Source organism: Pseudorasbora parva, chromosome 1, assembly GCF_024679245.1.
Source record: "Pseudorasbora parva isolate DD20220531a chromosome 1, ASM2467924v1, whole genome shotgun sequence".
Classification (NCBI taxonomy): Eukaryota; Metazoa; Chordata; class Actinopteri; order Cypriniformes; family Gobionidae; genus Pseudorasbora; species Pseudorasbora parva.
In genome coordinates, this window is record NC_090172.1 from 47,652,043 (window position 1) to 47,673,217 (window position 21,175).

General features: G+C 37.9%; 1 protein-coding gene across 3 annotated transcripts in view; it reads right to left on the minus strand.

The window, feature by feature from the left end:
- Positions 1 to 4,736: 4,736 nt before the first annotated feature.
- exoc6b (exocyst complex component 6B) overlaps positions 4,737 to 21,175 on the minus strand; it is a 123,423-nt gene continuing 106,984 nt past the window's right edge. For all 3 annotated transcript variants that reach the window (XM_067443512.1, XM_067443497.1, XM_067443506.1), the window contains 2 exons: positions 10,322 to 10,434; positions 4,737 to 6,086 (listed from right to left, as the gene is read on the minus strand). In XM_067443512.1, the coding sequence (XP_067299613.1) occupies positions 5,960 to 6,086; positions 10,322 to 10,434 (240 nt within the window). In that variant the 3' untranslated portion in view covers positions 4,737 to 5,959. The remainder of the gene's footprint in view (positions 6,087 to 10,321; positions 10,435 to 21,175) is intronic.

Genomic DNA, 21,175 nt, shown 5'->3' on the forward strand with positions numbered 1-21,175 from the left:
ACATACATACATACATACATACATACATACATATATATATATATATATATATATATATATATATATATATATATATATATAGCATGCTTTTTATTAATTTCCCATCATTTGACTGTACATTATCAATCATTCCTTAAATAAATGTGCATGCAGAAGATCATGATCTGTAACGATTTCTCAATGTTTAGAAAAATACAGTGCAGCCGGAAAGTTTTAACAGCGCTTCACTTTTTCCACATTTTGTTATGTTCAGCCTTATTGCAAAATTGATTAAATTCATTATTTTTTCCTCAATTCTACAAACAATACCTCATAATGACAACGTGAAAGAAGTTTGTTTGAAATCTTTGCAAATGTTTTAAAAAATAAAAAACGGAAGAAAGAAAAATATCACATGTACATAAGTATTCACAGCCTTTGCTCAGTACTTTGTTGAAGCAACTTTGGCTCCAATTACAGCCTCAAGGCTTTTCGAGTATAATGCTACAAGCTTGGCACTCCTATTTTTGGGCAGTTTCTCCCATTCTTCTTTGCAGGACCTCTCAAGCTCCATCGAGTTGGATGGGGAGCATCGGTGAACAGCCATTTTCAGATCTCTCCAGAGATGTTCAATCAGGTTCAAGTCTTGGATCTGGCTGGGCCACTCAAGGACATTGACAGATTGTCCCATAGCCACTCCTTTGTTACATTGGCTGTGTGGCTGTGTTATCTTGGTCGTTGTCCTGGTGGAAGATTAACCTTCGCCCCAGTCTGATGTCCAGAGAACTCTGGAGCAGGTTTTTATCAATGATGTCTCTGTACATTGCTGCATTCATCTTTCCCTCATTCCTGACTAGTCTCCAAATTCCTGCCACTTAAAAACATCCCCACAGCATTATGCTGCCACCAGCATGCAAAACTGTAGGGATGGTATTGGCAAGGTGTTTAAGAATGCCTGGTTTCCTCCAGACATGACGCTTGCCATTCAGGTCAAAAAGTTTAATCAGAACTGTTTCATCAGACCAGAGAATTTAGTTTCTCGTGATCTGAGACTACTTCAGGTGCATTTTGGCAAACTCCAGGAGGGCTGTCATGTGCTTTTTACTGAGGAGTGGCTTTTCATCTGGCCTCTCTACCGTGCATGCCTCATTGATGGAAGTGCTGCAGAGATGTTGTTCTTCTGAAAGGTTCTCCGCTCTCCACAGAGATACACTGGAGCTGTCAGAGTGATCTTCAGGTTCTTGGTCACCTCCCTGACTAAGACCCTTCTCCCCCAATCGCTCAGTTTGGCTGGGTGGCAAGATTTAAGAAGAGTTCTGGTGGTTCCAAACGTTTTCCATTTATGGACGATCGAGGCCACTGTGCTCATTTGGAATAGACAGGTGTGTGCCTTTCCAAATCATGTCCAATCAACTGAATTTACCACAGGTGGACTCAAGTCAAGTTGTAGAAACATCTCCTCAAGGATGATCAGTGGAAACAGGGTGACCCTGAGCTCAATGTAGGCTGTGAATACTTCTGTACTTGAGGTTTTTACCTTTTTTATTTTTAATAAATTTGGAAAGATTTCAAACAAACTTATTTCACGTTGTCATTATGGGGTATTGTTTGCAGAATTGAGAAAAAAAAATTGCATCCATTTTGGAATAAGACTGTAACATAACAAAATGTGGAAAAAGTGAAGCGCTGTGGATACTTTGCGGATGCACTGTACATTATTCATCTCTTTCATTCTGATGTATTTTTGTAGAACTACCCGGGAGATCACAACATCTGTTGAAGCAAGAGATACATCTGTTTCTGTCAGATCATCCCTCTTCTTTTCTTTGTTCTGCTAAAGACAACATGCAAATGTGAAGCCTGATCTTGATCACATCATCTCTGTCATCTCCTTCCTTCTCTCTAACATGCACACAAAGCTCAAAACTACACAAATCATTCAACCGCACACTGCTGTGAGGACACAAGAGAGGATAAGGACATGTCAATACAAACACATGTTGGGACAATCAGGCTGTGCAAGAAAATCGGTTTACTTGCTATATTCCCTTTCTTCACCTGAATGTGTCCTTGGCTCTTTCATTATCTTTGTCAATTAATTCTTGACTTTCACCAGCTTTTGTACTAATGAATTAATATAAAGCTGCTAATTATTGTTTGATCTTAAAACAATTTTTTGTGGAAAAATTTAAATATCCATTAAACAAAAGTACAAAACTAAGTTAATTTTAACCAATTCAGAACTAAGTAAAGAACAGAAGTAAAATGCCTAATTGTCTCTTCCACATTAAGTTGTATGAAGTAAAATTAGGAAACAAGCATATGATGCATCAATCATCAATAAAAATTACTGATTTTGAAATATAAATATAATGGAAACATAAACTAAAAGTTTTGGGCCGGTAATATCTTTTTTTTTTTACGTTTTTGAAAGAAGTCTTTTATGGTCAACAAGGCTGCCTTTATTTGATCTAAAATACAGTAAAATCATAATATTGTGAAATATTACAACTATACATAATCCTCAAGGAATTGCTGACTTGGTGCTCATGAAACATTTATTATTATCAATGTTTTGCGCAAACAGTGCTGTTTAATATATTAATGGAAACCTTGATACTTTTTCAATGATTAATTAAGGAATAGAAAGAACATTTACGTGCATTAGAAATATTTTTGTCTCTCTCTCTACTTTAACCAATATAATGTCCTTGGGGAAAAAAAAGAAGAAACGTACTGACCCCAAACTTTTGAATGGTAGTGTATGTATGTTATTTGGTAAAATATGCGTGTTATTATAGGTCCATCTTAAATTAAACCCTAAGGTTTAAAATATATGGGGGTCCCTGCTTCATTTTCCTGGAAAGGGTTGAAGAAGGGTTAAATCAGTAAATGTAACTTCAAGTCATCTTGAAATCACATTGGAAGTGAAGTCACCATTGTCCATGGACATCTAGCATAAAATTACAGCCTATTGAAGTGTTAAAGAAAGCTTTCCAAGAGAACTGGATTACCAAATTCCCTCACCATGGGTTATATGACAAAAGTATAAGTCATTCAAGCAAGTCCTTTATCTTGGGTCGTAAGATTAAACAATTCATCTTCAGTTTTACATTTGGCTCAACAGGGCCATAGCTGCCAGTACTTCCGAACTTTGCCATCGGTCCCGGACCATGAGGGAGGGAGACGGGTGCTGAGATGGGCAGTAGGAGGCTGGATTCATCATCCGGTTATAAGCTGGCACTGCTCGGTTCCTGAACCGCAACAAAAAGCTTGTCGCGCTCAAGTGAGCCCCAAAAGATTTGTTTTGCCCGACTCGATCAAAACATGTGGGGGATCAACAGACCCGGAGGGCCACGGTGTCTCATCCCAGAGGATGAAGAAGCGGAAGAGGAAAATGTGTTTGTGGTGTGGTCACAGTTCAGTAACGTTTTCCACACACAGACACAAATGGTGGTAGCAGGGGGCATCTCTCACTGCATGATGGGACAGTGATTGCACAATAATGTATAAGGCAGGTTTTGTGCCGTAATGAAAAGGCGGAAGATGGAGTAAGATAGAGTGGGAGCAAATGAGGGAGAAGAGCTGTGCGTGTGTCGTGTACTTCAAATGGTTCTAGGTCATATAAGGTCTAATCTGAGTCAATGACCACCATAACGTTCAACAATAACACTTTCTTATTTTAAATTTTAAATAAATACTTTAGTGAGTTTTACAAATAAACATTTATCAGAACCATGGACATGAGGTTAGTACACATCTGGGCAGTGTCATTATTGTTAACTAAAAGTAAAGTTATTGTACAATAGTTTTCATTGACTGAAATAAAATAAAATATAAATATTAAATGAAAAAAATAAATAAATGTGAAATGTTCCCTTGGCAACTCACTGAAATCAGAAGGAAAAAAAAGTTAAAATGCTAAAGTGACTAAAACTGGAATAGATATCAAGCTAAGTACAAATATAAAAAAATGAATAACATTATAAAACCATATACATTTACTGAAGCTTAAACTAAAAAGGAAACTGAAAATATGAACATAAAAGCCAATTCAAAATATGAATAAATAGCCTACTATAATGGTACATGAATATTAGTAAAATAACACTGATCATAGGGAAGGCATGTGGAATCTAGTTGTATGTTTCCATACTGAAATTATTGATGTGCAGATGCAAAATAAAAGTACACAATCTCAATTTATTATGTAGCTGTTGGCATTTGCAGAATTTATTAGTACTGTAATATTCATTAGTGGTTTAACAATCTGTACAGTGCATCTCTGCATCTCTCTCTCTCTCTCTCTCTCTCTCATCAGAGCTGAAAGTTCTCATGCACACTCGCTCAAACACACACCAGTGCACATCCATTCCCTGGTCACACGTTCAGGGCCAGGTGCTGTGCAGAAAACACATGAATCAAATATTGGCATGGAAAAAAAGTCAAGGCACAGACAAGAAGAGCAGAAGCCAGAAAACTGCTCATGGTGCTGGTTCTGTCCCTAAAACTGAAGAATTCCCTTTATGGTTGAATGATTTTGCATCTACTGTAAGGGACAGGCTTCAAACTTGCATCTTTAAACAAAACTCCCTTAAAAACATAAAATCCCACAGTTCAATTCGAAAATAATAATAATAATAATAATAATAATAATAATAATAATAATAATAATAATAATAATAATAATAATATTGCACCCTCATTCCTATCAGGGAAATATCAAAGTTATGGCAAGACACTTTAAATACTAAAAGCCATTTATAGTAGTTTTAATGTACAGCAGTGTACATAAACTCAGATCAAATTTGAATGTGCTGAAATTAGCCTGCTCTTGTATGATTTATTTCTATGACATTATAGTAGGTTCCCCAGCCTTACACATCTTCAGTCAGGTCTCGCGTTGAATGTTATATTTGCAATCAATGAATACAAGAGACATAAGCCTCTATTCTGCGTATTGGAAGTCCGATCAAAAAACATCATAAACTTAATCTTAACCTGGTCAAATAATCATCTCAAAAGCTGCCACACAACTTTCATTCTTTAAGGTATTAATATAATCTACGTCTTGGTTGTAACAGACTAAAGCTGGAGCATGTCTAGTATATAATTACTATGCATTAAATATTTAACAAGGGCAGTAACTGGATTCCCTGTATTGAGAACTCCAAAAAATGTCCCTCATTATGATCAGCACTCAAATGAACCCTTGACCCATCTATGAGAATATTCATTTATATTCACCCGAAATTAAAATTCTGTCATCAATTATTCACCATCATGCTGTTCCAACCCTTCTGCACAACACAAAAGAAAATATTTTAAAGATGGTTGGTAACCAAAGAGTTTTGATTCCCAGAGAGAGAAGAAAACGGACATTTCCCAAAGTATCTTCTTTTGTGTTCCACAGAAATCAGTCAACCATACAGGTTTGGAACAAAAGAAGTAAATAAAGACAGAACATGAATTTTGGGGTGGACTATCTCTTGACAAATTATGAGAGCATTATTCAGCATAGTTAGTGTTCCATTTTTTTTTCTTTACTTTGCAGCAATTGACTTAATATCCACATTACAGTGTACCTGTAGTTGTCAAATTCATAAATGAGATAAATAATACTTTAGAACTATTGTAAAGGCAATTCAAATTGTGCGACAGGAAGTTAGTGTGACAAATGAACAATACAAGATAATAAAACAAACAAAACCGGTTTGAAAAGAACAAAAATGTGATTGTGTGTCCTTAATGTGATCAGGTAGTCACAAAGGAAGACATGGACAGCATATCACACAGGCACGGGATGGTTTAGCAGGTGCTCATTTCAGAGAGGTGTATTAATATGTGTGCGCGACAGTCCAAGTGTCTTTGTGTTAAAGGAACAATATGTCCAACTAATGGAGGTGTGCAAGCGCAGTCTACACATGCTGATGGTGGCAAGTCATCAGGACGTGGGCCGTCTGCTTATGCGTTGGCTTTCTCAGGCTTGGTTGGTTGCGATGAGATTTTTCAGCTGTTTGACAACAGTGTCTATAAGCTTCTGCTTGTCCCGTTCGTTTTTACGGAATTGAGCGAACATGTTGTTTTTGCGGCTGGTGTCCTTCATCCTGCACACAATGAATAAAGCATATAAGATCATTAGATTACAAAAACAGAAAAAAGGAAGATGCAAAAGATTGGCTTTGATAATTCACTTTCATGTATCATCAGTATGAAATGCTCATAAATCGGAATGAAAAGAGGGCAAACAGAATGAAAGAATGGGATAGCTGCAATACAGCTGATAAGAATATGATGAGAAAGGGGGCGCCACTTAAACTCATGTTGGTAACCATGCTGTACCACAAAAGAGCTCAAAGAAGGGCACACTGTGTGGTCAAGAAAGACACTCTCAACGCTGCTTCCATGCAGGAACCTTGGAGCAGACTTGCATGGAGGTTCTAATGATCCTGCTCACTTTCCTGCCACTTGTGCCAAACACTCACTCTCAGTAGCCTGGAGATCACTGAGCCAATGCATGCACATTCCTCTCATTCGCAACCAGCCAAACCGTGGCAGAGCTGGGCACCAGAGTTTGACAAAATACTGAAGAGACCCATCATCATTAAGGCCTTGAAAAAAACACATTCTTCTACTCTGCATAGTCTCTAGTCCTCCGATTTTAAAGGCATATTATGGAATAGTTTGATCATTAAAAAATTAATCATCAATAAAAACTAAATGTGAACAGATATTTACACTACCTGCTTTTGAATAAAGTCTCTGATGTTCAGCAAGGCTGCATTTATTTGATCACAGTCAGCTGTAATATTGTCAAAAATTATTCTAACCTAAAATAGCTGTTCTCTATATTTTAAATACATTTTAATATGTAATTTATTCCTTATGATGGAAAAGCTGAGTTTTCAGCATCATTACTCCAGTCTTCAGTTTCACATGATACTTGAGAAATTATTCCAATATGCCGATTTGGTGCTCAAATTTGTCTTTTTCATTTCTTATCCAATTTGTGGAAAACATGATACAACTATCGTCATAGTATGGATTCTTCAAAAGAACAGTATTCATTAGAATATATTTTAAAATAGTTCAACACCTTATAGATGCACTGCTGTCATTTTTGATCAATCTAATGCATCCTTGCTGAATAATAAAAAAATAATAACAATAAACTTTTGAACAGTGGCGTACATTTAGAAGTTTATGTAAATTACAAAAAACAGCCAGTGGGTAGAAAACGGCACAACTCAACTCAATTCTGCCGTAAGAAACCATTTAATGAACATTTACAGACTTCAAATCCAATCGCTCTTTTTCTATCTGCTCATCCTGTGAATATTATTCGCTTAAAGTTATTAGGCAAGATAGCCATCGCCACGGATGCATGACTGTATTGCCATGGTGATATGCATCACTGCTTTTTTACAGAGAGCCGCCTGTGATTACCATGGTGATAAGAATCACCACCGCCTAGTGCGGAATGCTTGCTTTGTTGAGCATGAGAGTTTGTGACTCGCTTCAACAAACAAAAGTGGAGATGGAGGCGGACAGAAGTGATTCTCAACTGGTTTTGCTTCAGGCAAGGATTTTACATCAACCTGACCAAAAGGCTAAATTGTTTATTGTACACTAAAATTATTAAAATGACAGACTTGTCTGTGTAGTTTGAGTGTTTGCGTTTAAAATGTTTCCTGAGTTTTGATGGTTTAATGCTCTTGATAACTCATTGCGCAAAACATAGTCAGCACAAACCATGCTTGTTCTAACTGCAAGTGAACCCTTATTTTCTTCTACCTTGTGTAATGTTGCTCCATGTTTTTGAAGATGCGGCAACTGGATTAATGTCGATAGCTGCTATGAAGAAATTAAAGTTAAAGTGCAGCAGCTTAAAACAATTTAGATTCACACATTTTATATCAATATTATATATTAATATTATATCTTTTATATAATTTTTTATAAGTAAAAAAACAATTAAAATTACAACATGAAACTTTTAAATTGCATTTTTATAAGTATTTACAAAATTATATTCGTGTAGAAACTAGGACTGCACGATTAATTGCAATTAAAGCTGGGTACACACTTTGCGATTTTGGCCACGAATTGGCCATCTGAGTAAAATTTTGCTTCTGATCCTAAGCTAAAATCGGAAGTATTTTAGCGTTAGTTTGACATGTTCACCGGCAGCCAATTAATGACCGTTGCAAAATAAAATTTTATTTTTTTTTAAATTGAGATTTATACATCATCTGAATTAATAAGCTTTCTGTTCATATGTTTCTGTTTTTTTCTAGGATAGGACATTATGTCCGAGATACAACTATTTGAAAATTTGGAAAATCTGGAATCATTGAAGTATAAATTTACTTTATTATATTGAAAATACCCGAGAAGTCTTGAACTCAGATAAATCATATATTATTGTAGTTGTGTGTTTATTATTCATGTTTAATCAAAGTGTTTCAATCTTCTGTTTATTCAGACACAGCGATAGTGGAAAAACGTGCACTATTGTACTTCTGCGGGGCATATTTGGAGTTTCTGCGTGAGAGCACCCTCTGGCTTTCAGATGGAACAGCATTTACTACTGATCAGCGCAGTGCTTCACTGACAAGCTGCACATAACATAATCACAGCCTTTGCCAAATTGCATGTGGTTTAATTAATCGTGCAGCCTTAGTAGAAACCTTATTTGTGTCGCTCTACCCCCATATTAAAGTGCTTTTTTAAGCATGTTTCTTCCCTCCTGTCTATGACCCCATCAGAACAGACCTGTAGCAAATTTCGGGGTCACAACCCACCAGTTGAGAACCACTATAATCAAATTCACTACCCACATGCATGTAAAACCAAAACTGCTTCAAAGTTTTATGATTGAGTTTAGTGCATTTCCATATTATATTTTTTCTTGTCTGAATGTACAAAAATGGGACATGCAACCAGTACCAGAGAAGTATTGAGAAGAAAAACAATGAGGTGATTCTGAACCACATCACTGCTGGTTTGACTTCACTTCCTCAGTTTAGATGCTTCCACCACTTATAAACAAAAAGGATTTTATTGGATGAGTTTTTTAAACAAGCTAAAACTCATAATTCTTATATTTAATCATCATTTCCCGTCTCTAAGTAACTAAAAAGTATTTCCTTTTTAAGAACACTCCAATAAAGGAAAGCTTTTCTCTTCAACGAGCAGGTCGTGCTCTGATTCCACACACACTCACATGTACACACAGTATTCATGTTTAGTAGTGTGTAACTCTCGCCAGGCTAAATAATACAGATCACTTTCACCGAGACAGAGGGTCAAGAGGGTAAGGCTGAGGTAAGTGCAGCTCAAATGGGATCAGGCAGGTGTGTGTATGTGTGTGTGTGTGTGTGTGGGGGGGGGGGGCTTTAATGCCAAACCACTGCTGCTTTATATCACAGATACAAGAGGACAGCCAGAGGAGGGAAGGAGGGAGGGAAGGAAAAGAAAGGGACAGAGGAAAGCTAAGGGTCACAAGTCTAGCAAATATACACATACATAACACGGAGGAATGCATGCATTCTGCAAACATGTACTGTGTTTTAATGAACAGCATGCCAAACACTGACATTAACACTCACTTTTATACATAATGCATAGCAAAAAACATAAAGTGAACCAAACCTTACAAACATTAACACTGATCATGTGAGTGAATATTAAAAAAAACTTAAGAAATGTCCAAGTCGTATTTTACCCCAAAATTAAAGGAAGTAAAAAATGTATTACTATTATTGTGTGTGTGTGTGTGTGTGTGTGTGTGTGTGTGTGTGTGTGTGTGTGTGTGTGTGTGTGTGTGTGTGTGTGTGTGTGTGTGTGTGTGTGTGTGTGTGTGTGTGTGTGTGTGTGTGTGTGTGTCTACGTTATTGCAATGTGCAAATCCTCGTGGGGGCATTTTTTGGTTTACATGAGGAAAAAAGCTTATACTAAGTGATATTTTTTTAAAAATCTAAAAGTTTTTTCTGTGATTGGTAGGTTTAGGGTTAGGGGATAGAATATACAGTTCGAGCAGTATAAAAATCATTATGTCTATGCAATGTCCCCATAAAACAAGAAAACATGTCTGTGTGTGTTTAATTTCATTATGTAAAATATTGTTTCCTATTCTTTTTTGGGGGGATCTGGACATTTCATGAAAATTACCAATGTAAAAGGCACATCAACAAAATGCAGAATACTCACGATCGAGAAATCCTACTCATGAATAACATAAGATGAAAGATGAGAGAAAGAAAAGAAAAGAAACAATTTGCATCTGATCAGATGTCTTAAAGTAAATGCATGTGGTCAAAGAGGACAGCGTGAGACTCACTTCTCTAGGAGGGCGAGAGCCGTGTGAGGATTGACTCGCAGGTACTTGCAGGTGGGTCGGCCGTAGTCAGCCAGATACGTGGACCAGTCCCACTGAGTGAAGAGATCCAGCAACTGAACACAGGATGGTGGTGGTGTGGGGAAGAAAAGACAAAGAGAGATCATTAAAGTTCATTAAACACCACCGCTGGCCCTTGTTAGATCAGGCCAGTTCACTTCTCCCAATGTTACATAAGTGAGCAGGGCCTCTTAAATGAGATTATAGAGGAGACACAGGGTAAAGCAACATGACAAAGCAGGGGATTAGAGGAGAATGGAAAGAGGTTAAAGAGAGAACAGCCATTTACACTCTTTCACCCTGAATGCAGGGCTCTTTCTGACCCGAACCTGACCCGATAATGGGCCGGTAATGACCCGTGAATGACCCGGCCAGCTACTGACCTTGCTGGAGCCTGGCCAAAAATGCACCACTCAGCACTGACTCAATAAACAACAGAGCACATTCCTCCCTCCCAAACAAACCCACTCACACAAACACACATTTAGACGCAGATTCAGTGCTGGGAATGCAAACAAACACAATCAAACATGTCATCAAACTTGCCAAGAGAGAAAAAAAGAGAAGCAAATGACTATACAACCTCTGTATTCAACCGTAAACACACATAGTCTCTTTCAAACCAAACAAATTTCTGCGTGAGCAATCTGCATAGGGAAATCTTTCAAAGAATTCCCGATTGTGTGGATTACTATTGAAATGACTGCGAAAATTGAACAACAGTAAATGTGACCGCAGCTTTTTTAAGAGAAAAAAACAGCAACAGACCAGTAGAGCAGACCAGTGAGCAATTATTGTTTTAGTCCATCTGAAATCAAACTTTTAACAAACAACAAATTCAACCATCAGCTTTTTCAAACAAAACCTCTCATGAAACCATGCACTTACACACCCTGTGCGATGGCAGATAAGCACCTGCGTGAGATAAGTGATTTTTGGATTTGCATTCATATCTTGTTTTTTTTCCCCTTTCTCTTCTCTTCTTCCCGCTAACATGGTCTGTACAGACCCGCCAAGGGAGGAAGGCTCTGGAGAGGAGAGGGAGAGAGAAAAAGAGGCCAGGTTTTGCCGCTGTCATTTGTAATCTGAATGCACTTGCATTCCACATAGCGCTTGCTAGTGTGTCAAACTCGTCCATGACCTGGGTTTCACCTTTCCGCTCTGCCTCTCCGCCCCGCCTTCACCTTCCAATGAACTTCCACTCGGTCTCTCTCTTTGACCTCGGCGTGACCCCCGACAGTGTTATCGGCCCCTCTCTGAACAAACAGAGGGCCACGCTAGAGAGGAGCTAGGGCATGGGGGCGGGCGGGCGCTGGATTATCACTTCCTCTCATTCTTCTAAAAGAAAGAATGATGGAGAGAAAGGGAGCAAAAAAAAAGAAAACATGACGTTGCACATTGATGTGTTGCTCTCGTTTCCCTCACTGCCTCAACGGTACCCCTCGTTCACACTATCCCCGCTCTGGGCCGCTTGGATAAGGGCTTATAACAGTTATTCCGACCATCGTACTTGTTTGTTTGGAACGCAGCAGGAATAGCTATTCTCGTTAATAGCCTGGGGGTGTTGGGAATTGACTGCCTTGTTATTCTTTTGTCCCCTTAGACTTGTTGCTCTTTCTGGCAGTGTTCTGGAAAAACAAGTTTGATTTGCCACTTTACTCATGCAATCAATCTAAAAATGCTCTGGTAAGGAGTTTTTGTAATGATCACCTATGTCCCAGTAACATAGTAGCCACCTCCAAACGGCTCGTGAATTACCAGCCGATAAAGCATAATTATTCATTATGACTTAATGAAGTCGATGCGAATGAGCAACTATGTAAAAGAAGGAAAACTAAGATGAAAGGATAATGTTCTTAACCTCTAAGTCGGTTAGTTTTGCGTTCTCTAGTCACTAATGCTGAAGTGTTTTTATTCTCTTTGTGCCATCACTGCCACTATAAATTCATCCATGCCTTCTCCTCACACTCCTTTTCTCGTTAGTTCTCCTCTCACCTCTGGCTGCCCTCTGGCTCTCAGTGTTGTTTAGTGCGTTCTGGAATTGGGCCGTCAGCCCCAGAGGCTCATGCAGCCCAAAGTCAGTTGAGCTTAAGCCTGAATAATGATAACACTGATAATAACCAGCACAGAAAAGAGAGATTAGCCTAGTAAAGAAAGAAATATCAATGACTCTACTTTGCTAAAACAAACTATTAGTGAGGTAGAGAGAAAGAGGCCAAAGTATCTATATACTAGTGAAATATAACCGATGGTCTGACCCATATTTAAAAAGGCCTATGCAGTTATCTGGCAGAGTAGGGTGTCGGTTAGTAAAAAATGTCTTCTAAACATGAGATGAGTCACAATGGGCTGGTAAGCGAGTTGTGATTTGAACCGCAGCAAATAGGGCTCAAGCGCACAGTCATAAATGTGAACGACGAGTAAATCCGATACAGATACAGCAGCATTAAACCTCCGCTGAGAACAAAAATGGACATGAGAGATCCAGAACCCCTTTAAGCGCTTAGTGTTTTCTCTGATGTAGTCAGTAAAAAGAGCAACAATTATTTTAGTTTTAAGGGATAGGTGATCATTGTCATCATTACTCAACCTTATGTTGTTCGAACCCATAAGACTTTTGATCATCTTCGAAACAAAACAAAAAAGTGTGTTTTTTTTTTCTTTTGCATTTAAAAGATAAACAAAGGTCTTATGCGTTTGGAATTACATGAGAATGAGGACATCATTTTCATTTTTGGGGAAAGAAGAGGAGGATGAATTAAACATTCAAAATGTTTGGATCAGAACACATTTGTTGGTTTATGGTTAAAGGGGTCATATAATGGTACATGCACTTTTACAAGTTGATTGTATGTAAATGTGTTTGGCGGTGCTAATTAATCCTATAATGATAAAAATCCATCCAGTGTTTTTTTTTAAAATCTCCTTATATGTTTTCTGTCTCTCATAAAGCCGTTTGACGCCAAACGGTCGGACACCCCTCCCACGACTGTTGATTGACAGCAGCTTCAACACAGACCCGCCCTGAGCGAGCTCTCATCATAGTCCACCATTGTTGATACACAGGAGCAGAATGGCATCTAAGTCAGTGCGGGGTTCTTTTCTGGGGTGTAATAACGAACACAGCAGTCATTCTGATGTTCCTAATTCCGAACCGCTGAAGACGCAGTGGCTGAGTTTTGTTTTGAAAGGGAATATTACCACCGATCAACATCAATGCTTTCATGTTTGTGCAGTGCAAATCATTTCTGACCAGACTGCTTTATAAACGATGGTCAGTATAAAGAAGTTTGGCTAAGAAGATCCTCCTGAAAAGATCAGTACCAACTATTCGTGGTCGTGCTGCACCTCCAGAAGAACTGAGTGTAACATTTTAAATGCTTGCACGCTTCACGATGAATGCGGCTAAAGTTTACAGGGTAAGTTAAACTATGGCATGCTTTCTATGAATGACGTTCTCAATATAATTCATAATCCCACGTTTATATTTTTATTATATTATAGGTTATTGTGTTATTACAAACTGTGTATGCTGTTGATAAAGTTAATGTGGTAACTACACTAAGCTTACTTTTGTAACGTTAGATGGTTTATAACGGTGTCTGTTGAATCATTCCTGTGGTGACCTAAAGTCAGTGCTTTCAGAGACTCCCGTTGCAATACTTTCTCCAAAATATACCGCAACTGTTGTGAAGGGCAACACTTCACACGAGTGTCAAAACGCCCCATAGAACAGTGGTGAGCAAAGAACAGGGGTGAGCAAAGAACATTATCATTTACAGTTTTTTTTTTTATAATCGCTATGACAATTTTTTTAAAAATATTTTTAACAATTTTCCTAAACTCTTAACGCACCAACACACCTACAACACACAATTGTCAAAAAGGTTAATTTCATGCTCAAAAATCGTACATTGTAAACTAAACTCCAGCACCAATTTTCAAAATACAATAATACACCACTCTACTCTTCCAACAGGAACATTTAGTCAATCATAGCACAGTGTTATAAAAATGGTAAATAGTTGAGCTTGTGTGTAAAATAAGTTCAAGTACCGGTATTTTTACATTTGTGTTAACTATATGCATTTTGTGTCAAAGCAACAATAAATATTAAATAGTATTAGTGTTAATAGTATAGCCTACACATACAAACGTTGTGTTAACTGCGTTAAGAGTTTAGGGAAATTCTTAAAAGTAATGAAAGAATTGTCATAGCGATTGTAAAAAACTGTAAAGCCGTATGCACTGAAATGGCTTGCTGAAAACAGAGCTGTGTTTGTCCAGGTAAAATTAGTGTTTTCTTACAATACTGAGGAGAATTTTTAATTACAAACTTTTCATTTAGACACTAAAGAATCTCATTGAACATATTAACTTAATCAACTATAGCAGTTAATATTAATAAAAATAGCAGTGAAAAATCAGATGGTGGGCTGCTAACTTTATGGAATGACAAACAATTATAATCCCCAATCCCCAGTAGGTAGTTTTGAACTCAACTCTGAATGTGCCTGGTTAACATGCATTCTAATCCTCATCCCATCACCGTTTATGGTCATTTCTAGAAGTTTCTGTGGGAAATCTGTTAACGCTAGTAAGAAAGGTCAAGTTTTATCTTAACATTAACCTGCACAGATAACCAACCAAAAGGTCTGAATCAAAAACACTTAGCTCAGCTATCCATGGCTCTGGATCATGTGAACGTAGAGAGAGTGGAAAGAAAAAAGGGAAGGAGGAGCAACTTAAACATCATTCAACATCAGTCAAAGTCCACCGGGAGGAAAATGATAAGCAGTATCTGAGTACTGAAAAAAGGAAAAGTGGCTCCCTGTTTCTCAAGCCATATTTCAGTAGCACACAAGAGGTCAGAGGTTATCCATAGAGGTTATCCTGGCTTAAACTCCAACTACGCTAAAGTGTCCAGCGACACAGAAAGCATGAGACGCTCAAACACAAGTCTCAGTCTATGCAAACAAACATGCTCTTAACAGCAGGGAAAAGATATGTCAATCAGCAAAGATTAACAACAATGAATGGTTGCTTTCTCTGTCTGTGAAAAAAACTTTAAAATGACAGTCCTAGAAGCCCCAGTGCTGGAAATGATAGCAACTGTCAATCAAAACAAGAGAAAGTGAAGAAAAGGAATAAGAGACAAGAAAGACAAAAAGAAAATAAAGGGGTCCATAACGGAAAAAAATATGATGTGGAGGACAAAGATAAAAATGATGGAGAGGAAAAGTAAAAGGAGAAAGCAGAGGGAGAGCAGGAGAAGAGGAAACTCCCACTTCTTCTTCTGCTCTCCCTGTGCTACCTCAGATTATTGCCCAGGGCTCAAATGAGACGGTGCTGAACATGCATTCCCTCGATTTGACCTTTACAATACCTCATATTTAGTTATTACAGATATATAGCTAATAAATGAAAGAAAAAAACTTTTATTGCATTTATTAACCTTCGTCAATATTAAAGTTGCAATGTAACAAGTAGCAACAGATCTTTTCTTCCTTTTGAGACATAAACCCAAGTAAATCGTATTAACGAAACAAAATAATACAGGGTGGGGGACTCTGTTGTATGTGAAGCTTCCACAGCACCAAGAGAATGGCATATGCGTATGCACAGTAGACAATGTGTGTATGAAAAAGTGTAACTGAGACATGCAAGTTAAAATCCTAACACAATTTTAAAGGTATAAATCAATTAAAAATAAACTCAAAATAAGATATCTTGAAGCACATCTTAGTATTTTTTCATACCACTTATGTGGTATTATTTTTAACCATTTATGAATTTTGCTGCAATATGATCATGTTAACAAAATAGAATGCCAGTGACTTATGTCTTTAAATAGAGTGTACCAAAAAGAGGCAGTAATGGCCTGTACCCTTTAGAGTACTCCAGAGTGAGCAGGACATAGTGATGCTGTCATTCAAATAGAATTCACCCTGCACTGAACTTGAGTGTAAAAATGAACAATGACCACTTTCCATTGGTCTGCTCTGGTAGGATGCTGGTGGGGCCGTGCCACAACTGAGTGGCTCATATAATGACATTAGTAGAAGCAGAGACCTACAGTAAATGATTAGGACTTGCCAGAAGTCTCAAGAGGGCTTCAGAGGATTTCAGCAGAGCAGGAGCTCCAACACAAAGTATTCTGACAGCCGCTAAATGTATTAAAAAGGCTACAAACATTGCTGTCAAAGGCCGCAGGACACAAAGAGTTCAGGAGATTAATTCTCCACCTTTTCAACTCAATGACAATATTTAATTGATACAGAGATTCTCTTGCTGGGTGTGTATAGTACAAGTCGCTACAGGGCACTGCTAATCTCTTAACTGCAAACTTTACTGAGGGAACTCTAAGCATTTCCAAAAAGCATGAGCGAGGTTGAGGTCAGCGGGTGGTCAAGATGGAGATGGTTGCGGTGGCCGATACACCGCCTCTAAGCTGAACCCTACTCGGGTCATTGTTCTGTTATCAGTCCTGTTCGCTTTGTTAGCAAGCCCCATCAGGGACAAGTAAAAACCGCCCTCTTCCTGAAGCCGCAACGTCTAAGGAGCCTAGTCTGGGGAAGACTTGGCCTCAAACTTACCTTCCTGTCCTCTTCAGACAAGGAAGAGTTATCTCTGGGGTTATGGTGTGGTGAAGCGGTCATCGAGACCTGAGGAGAGTGGCTAAATCCCGCAGAATGAAAACAGTCCCATTTCTGAAACATCTAAAGACTTCAAATGGCTGGGTAAATGAACCTTATTAAAACCTGGTTCATTGAAATCTCAGATGACAGAAAAATCAGATCGCAAACTATGACTGAAGAATTAACCAAAAGTTAAAAAATAAATGTAAAAAGACTTTAAAATGAATCAATAAAAATGATATTATGTAAAATGATAAGGTGCTTCAAAGTCACAGAAGAGATGATTTGGCACGTCCCTCTGTATACTCTCTGTGACCTTCTGGTTGACTTGTTTTGACACTTATTTTAATAGAGTTACAGTCTGTAATTAATGGATGTTTGACCGTTTACGTTAGCCTAGGGGAAGAGGTGGCCTCACTTTCAACTTCCTGTCCATTCAGAAAAGAGAGTTATAGCCAGGTCAATATGACAACAAAACAGTCACAAGCCTTTTCAGTCCAATGCAAAACAGATCAACTAAGACTGAGGGTTAATAAATAAATTAGCAATATCAATGTGTGAACAGAAACATTTTGCAATTGGAGGATGAGCTCATTTTCACTTTCCACACAACCCGTTTAAAGGAGTTGCTGATGCTAATTAATAACTGTTAAAACTCAAGAACTTGGCACTGGGCTGGGGAAGACATGACCTCCCTTTTACCTTCCTGTCTATTCCGACAAGGTTAGTTATTGCTGGGGAAGAAGTGTGACAGAATGGTCAGAGCTGAGCCAGTAGCAAGCATCTGCAGTGCACAGAGAGCTGAAAGGAACACAGAACAGAAAAGGGTATGATATTGAAGAAATTACTAGAGAAGGTTTTAACATTTGTACAAATGCATATGGTCAGAATAATGCACTATGTCTGACATATGCGTGTAATCTAATTACTCATATAGACATAAATGACAGTTATTCAGAGGAAAATATATATGAAAAAGGACCATGATGAAGATTTACACAATAGATTTGTGCCTCCATGCATTACAGGGACAATATAATTATGTAACAGGCCACAATAAAGCACAAAACTGACTGTTCATAAACATGTTTTAGCTTATATCCACGCAATATACATTGCCATTCAAGGTTTTGGGGTCAATACATAAAATAAAAAAAATTCACTTATTCAACAAGGATGTATTAAATTGATCAAAATGACAGTAAAGGTTTACATTGTAATAGCTGTTCTTATAAAATTTCTATTCATGAAATAATCCTGAAAAAAATTATGTATCATGATTTACATACATAAATGTCTTAAGCAGCGCAGTGGGTTTTCAAAACAGAAAATGTTTGTTAAGCCCAAATCAGCATATTCGAATGATTGCTGAAGGATAATGTATCACAGAAGCTTGAAGTAATGATAGCTGAAAATTCAGCTTTGTGATCACAGGAATAAATAATATTTTTCTAAGAATATTAAAATAGAAAACAGGTATTTTAAATTTAAATATTTCATAATATTACAGCACTTAGCCTTGGTGAGCATTAAAAAAAAACACTTTCATAAAAAAAAAAGGTTTGAACAGTAACGTGCAGTTCTTCATCAGGAATTGTGCTATTAAACACAATTTAACAATTTAAAATACTCATTTTTATTGTAATTTCCCCAACGGGGAAAATATGGAACTTTTACTTTCCTTAAATTGACTGTTGCGCTCTATTCCAAAATGTGTTAAAAATATGAAATGCAGAGGAATATTCAAATATGTAAAGAAAATTCAAAACAGCTTTATTATCAGCATTAACATACACAGTGTATTTTGTTAAAGCGGTTTCCAGAAATCATATTTATGCCAAGGGTGTATCATTGTTCACATTTATAAGAAAAGGGCTTTTTTAAGGCTTACAGGAAATGGATGAATCAAAACTACTCTTACAGCTGCTGTAGAAAAATGAAGATGGAATGTGGATCTGTGTGCGTGTGGTGTGGTGACAGACAATAAACCAGCATTACAGAACTCCTACCCCTTTCACAGGGCATGAATAACGATATAATCTGATAAAAGGTTTTTTTTGGGGTGATGCCGTGGTGCTGTCTCTATGGACATGAACTCTGATAGCCCTCATGATCAAGGTCAAAGAGAGGCTACAGACTGAATACTGCTTACTCATAATCACCACAGCATAAAGACAAACAGATAAACAGCTGCCAAAGAAAGGGAAAGAATGAGTGAGAGAGAAAAAAAAAAAAAATGAAACTGAGGGTCAGGTTGGTGCTTGTTATCCCAATGGAATTTACCAAATCCTATTTACCTAACTAAATGGCAAACAAATTGGCATTTGTAAATGACCTACAACACATTGTGCTTTCCGGTAAAAAGGTGATGAGGGTTAAGATGGAGGTTGCTAAAGAGGCAAGACCGGTAAATCTACCTTTTTGTCAAGCCTTTAAGTAGAAATTCACAGAGGGAGGAAGAGAAGAGAAAATAAGGAAAGAAAAATAGAGGAAAAAGAAACAGGGTGGGAAAAAAATTGGTAAAAGGGAGAATAATACCAGTCTCTCTTTTCTGTACCCTTGTTACCCAGGCTCTCCCATGAGGGCATAGCCCCTGGCGCGGTGCTGATCTAAAGTGGTACAGGGTGAGGGGCTCAGACTTTGGATCCTGCCTGACTCCCTGATTGGAACAAAGCCAAGGTTACTGAAGGGTCAGCTCCCCCTCTCTCTGTCCCAATTCCAGCATGTATAACATGCATAACACAGACTTTCTGCTTTACCATACAAACCCTCTCGACCTGCCAATACTAACTGAGCCTGTGAGAGACGGCAAGGGAAAAAGAGCGAGACAGATAGCACGTCAGGCTTATCGTCCGCTGGCTCCGAGGGAATGCGAGCAGGGTCGGCCGGAGGCCACTTGACTGGCCCACCCCCTACTCGCTTACTCTCCCTCTCCCTTGGACGGAAAGACAGGCGGAAGGCTGGAGAAAGTGATTACACCTGGTCTAGTTCTGGCTGTTAACTAGAGGAAGGTCAGCCAGCGTGCGCCAGGGCCAGGATGAGTTCACTGTCCAAAACGTCACATTCATGTATCTCCCCACTCGCTCCCTCATTCTCTTTCCTCATCACTTAGAGCTGTCAGCTGTGTGCTCTGCATAATACAATGGGTGAAGTTTGCCGCAAGAATGCATAACAACAGCTATTTGTGCACATTCAAAAGATGACTACACAAAATAAATTTGCTGAAATGAAATGAGTGTTAAAGGATGATTCTATGTGCATCTTAACCCCCAAAAAGATAAAGACAATTATCAAAACAAGACAAGTGCAAATGAACCAAACAAATGTAACCAACATATTTCAATGCATATAATAATACTATGTTGATCAGGGTTGAGTACAATTTAGAAGTTAAGGATTAAAAAAAATTAAACTTCATTCTGGGATATATAGAAACTAAACAGAGCATTCTATAGATGGCATTTCAAACATCCATTCATCGAAAAACACAAATGCTAAAGTAGGGAAGCTGCAGGGAACCACCAATCTTTACGTTTTTGCTCCTTACTACAGTATGTCACAATAACAAATCAATACAATAAGGAGCAAAAACACAAATAAAAACAAACATCTACCTGTCTCTACCTGCAGTTATCATGTAACCCTGATGTTTTGTTTGTTCTCCAATTAATGCCTCCTTTAGAAACCAGAGGTCAAAGCCACCTTTGCTTATAAATCTATGACAAACACTTACTTCTTGGAAGAGTACAACCTCTACACCAGCATTCTACACTACATAACCACATAAACCACAATGTCAAGCTTTACTCAAATCCAAAGAACAAAAAATTAAATAGTGTGACAAAGAGAATGTATAAATATACTTTTAAACAAAAGAACATAAGGCACAAGAACATTAAATCCAACCAAACTGACTAAAACGGTGCTCCTGCAGTGTAAGTTACCAGAACCAAGGGTCAGAATTGAAGGAAAACCACAAATATGTGGGTCCCATAAATGACCCATTATATCCACACACACACACACACACACATACACACACACACGAAAAATGTTGGAGCTTCAGTCCAGCAGCTGGACAACAGGAAGCCCTTTTTGGAACTGGAGCAGATTCCAACTTAAAAAGATAGTTCACCCAAAAATGAAAATCCTGTAATCA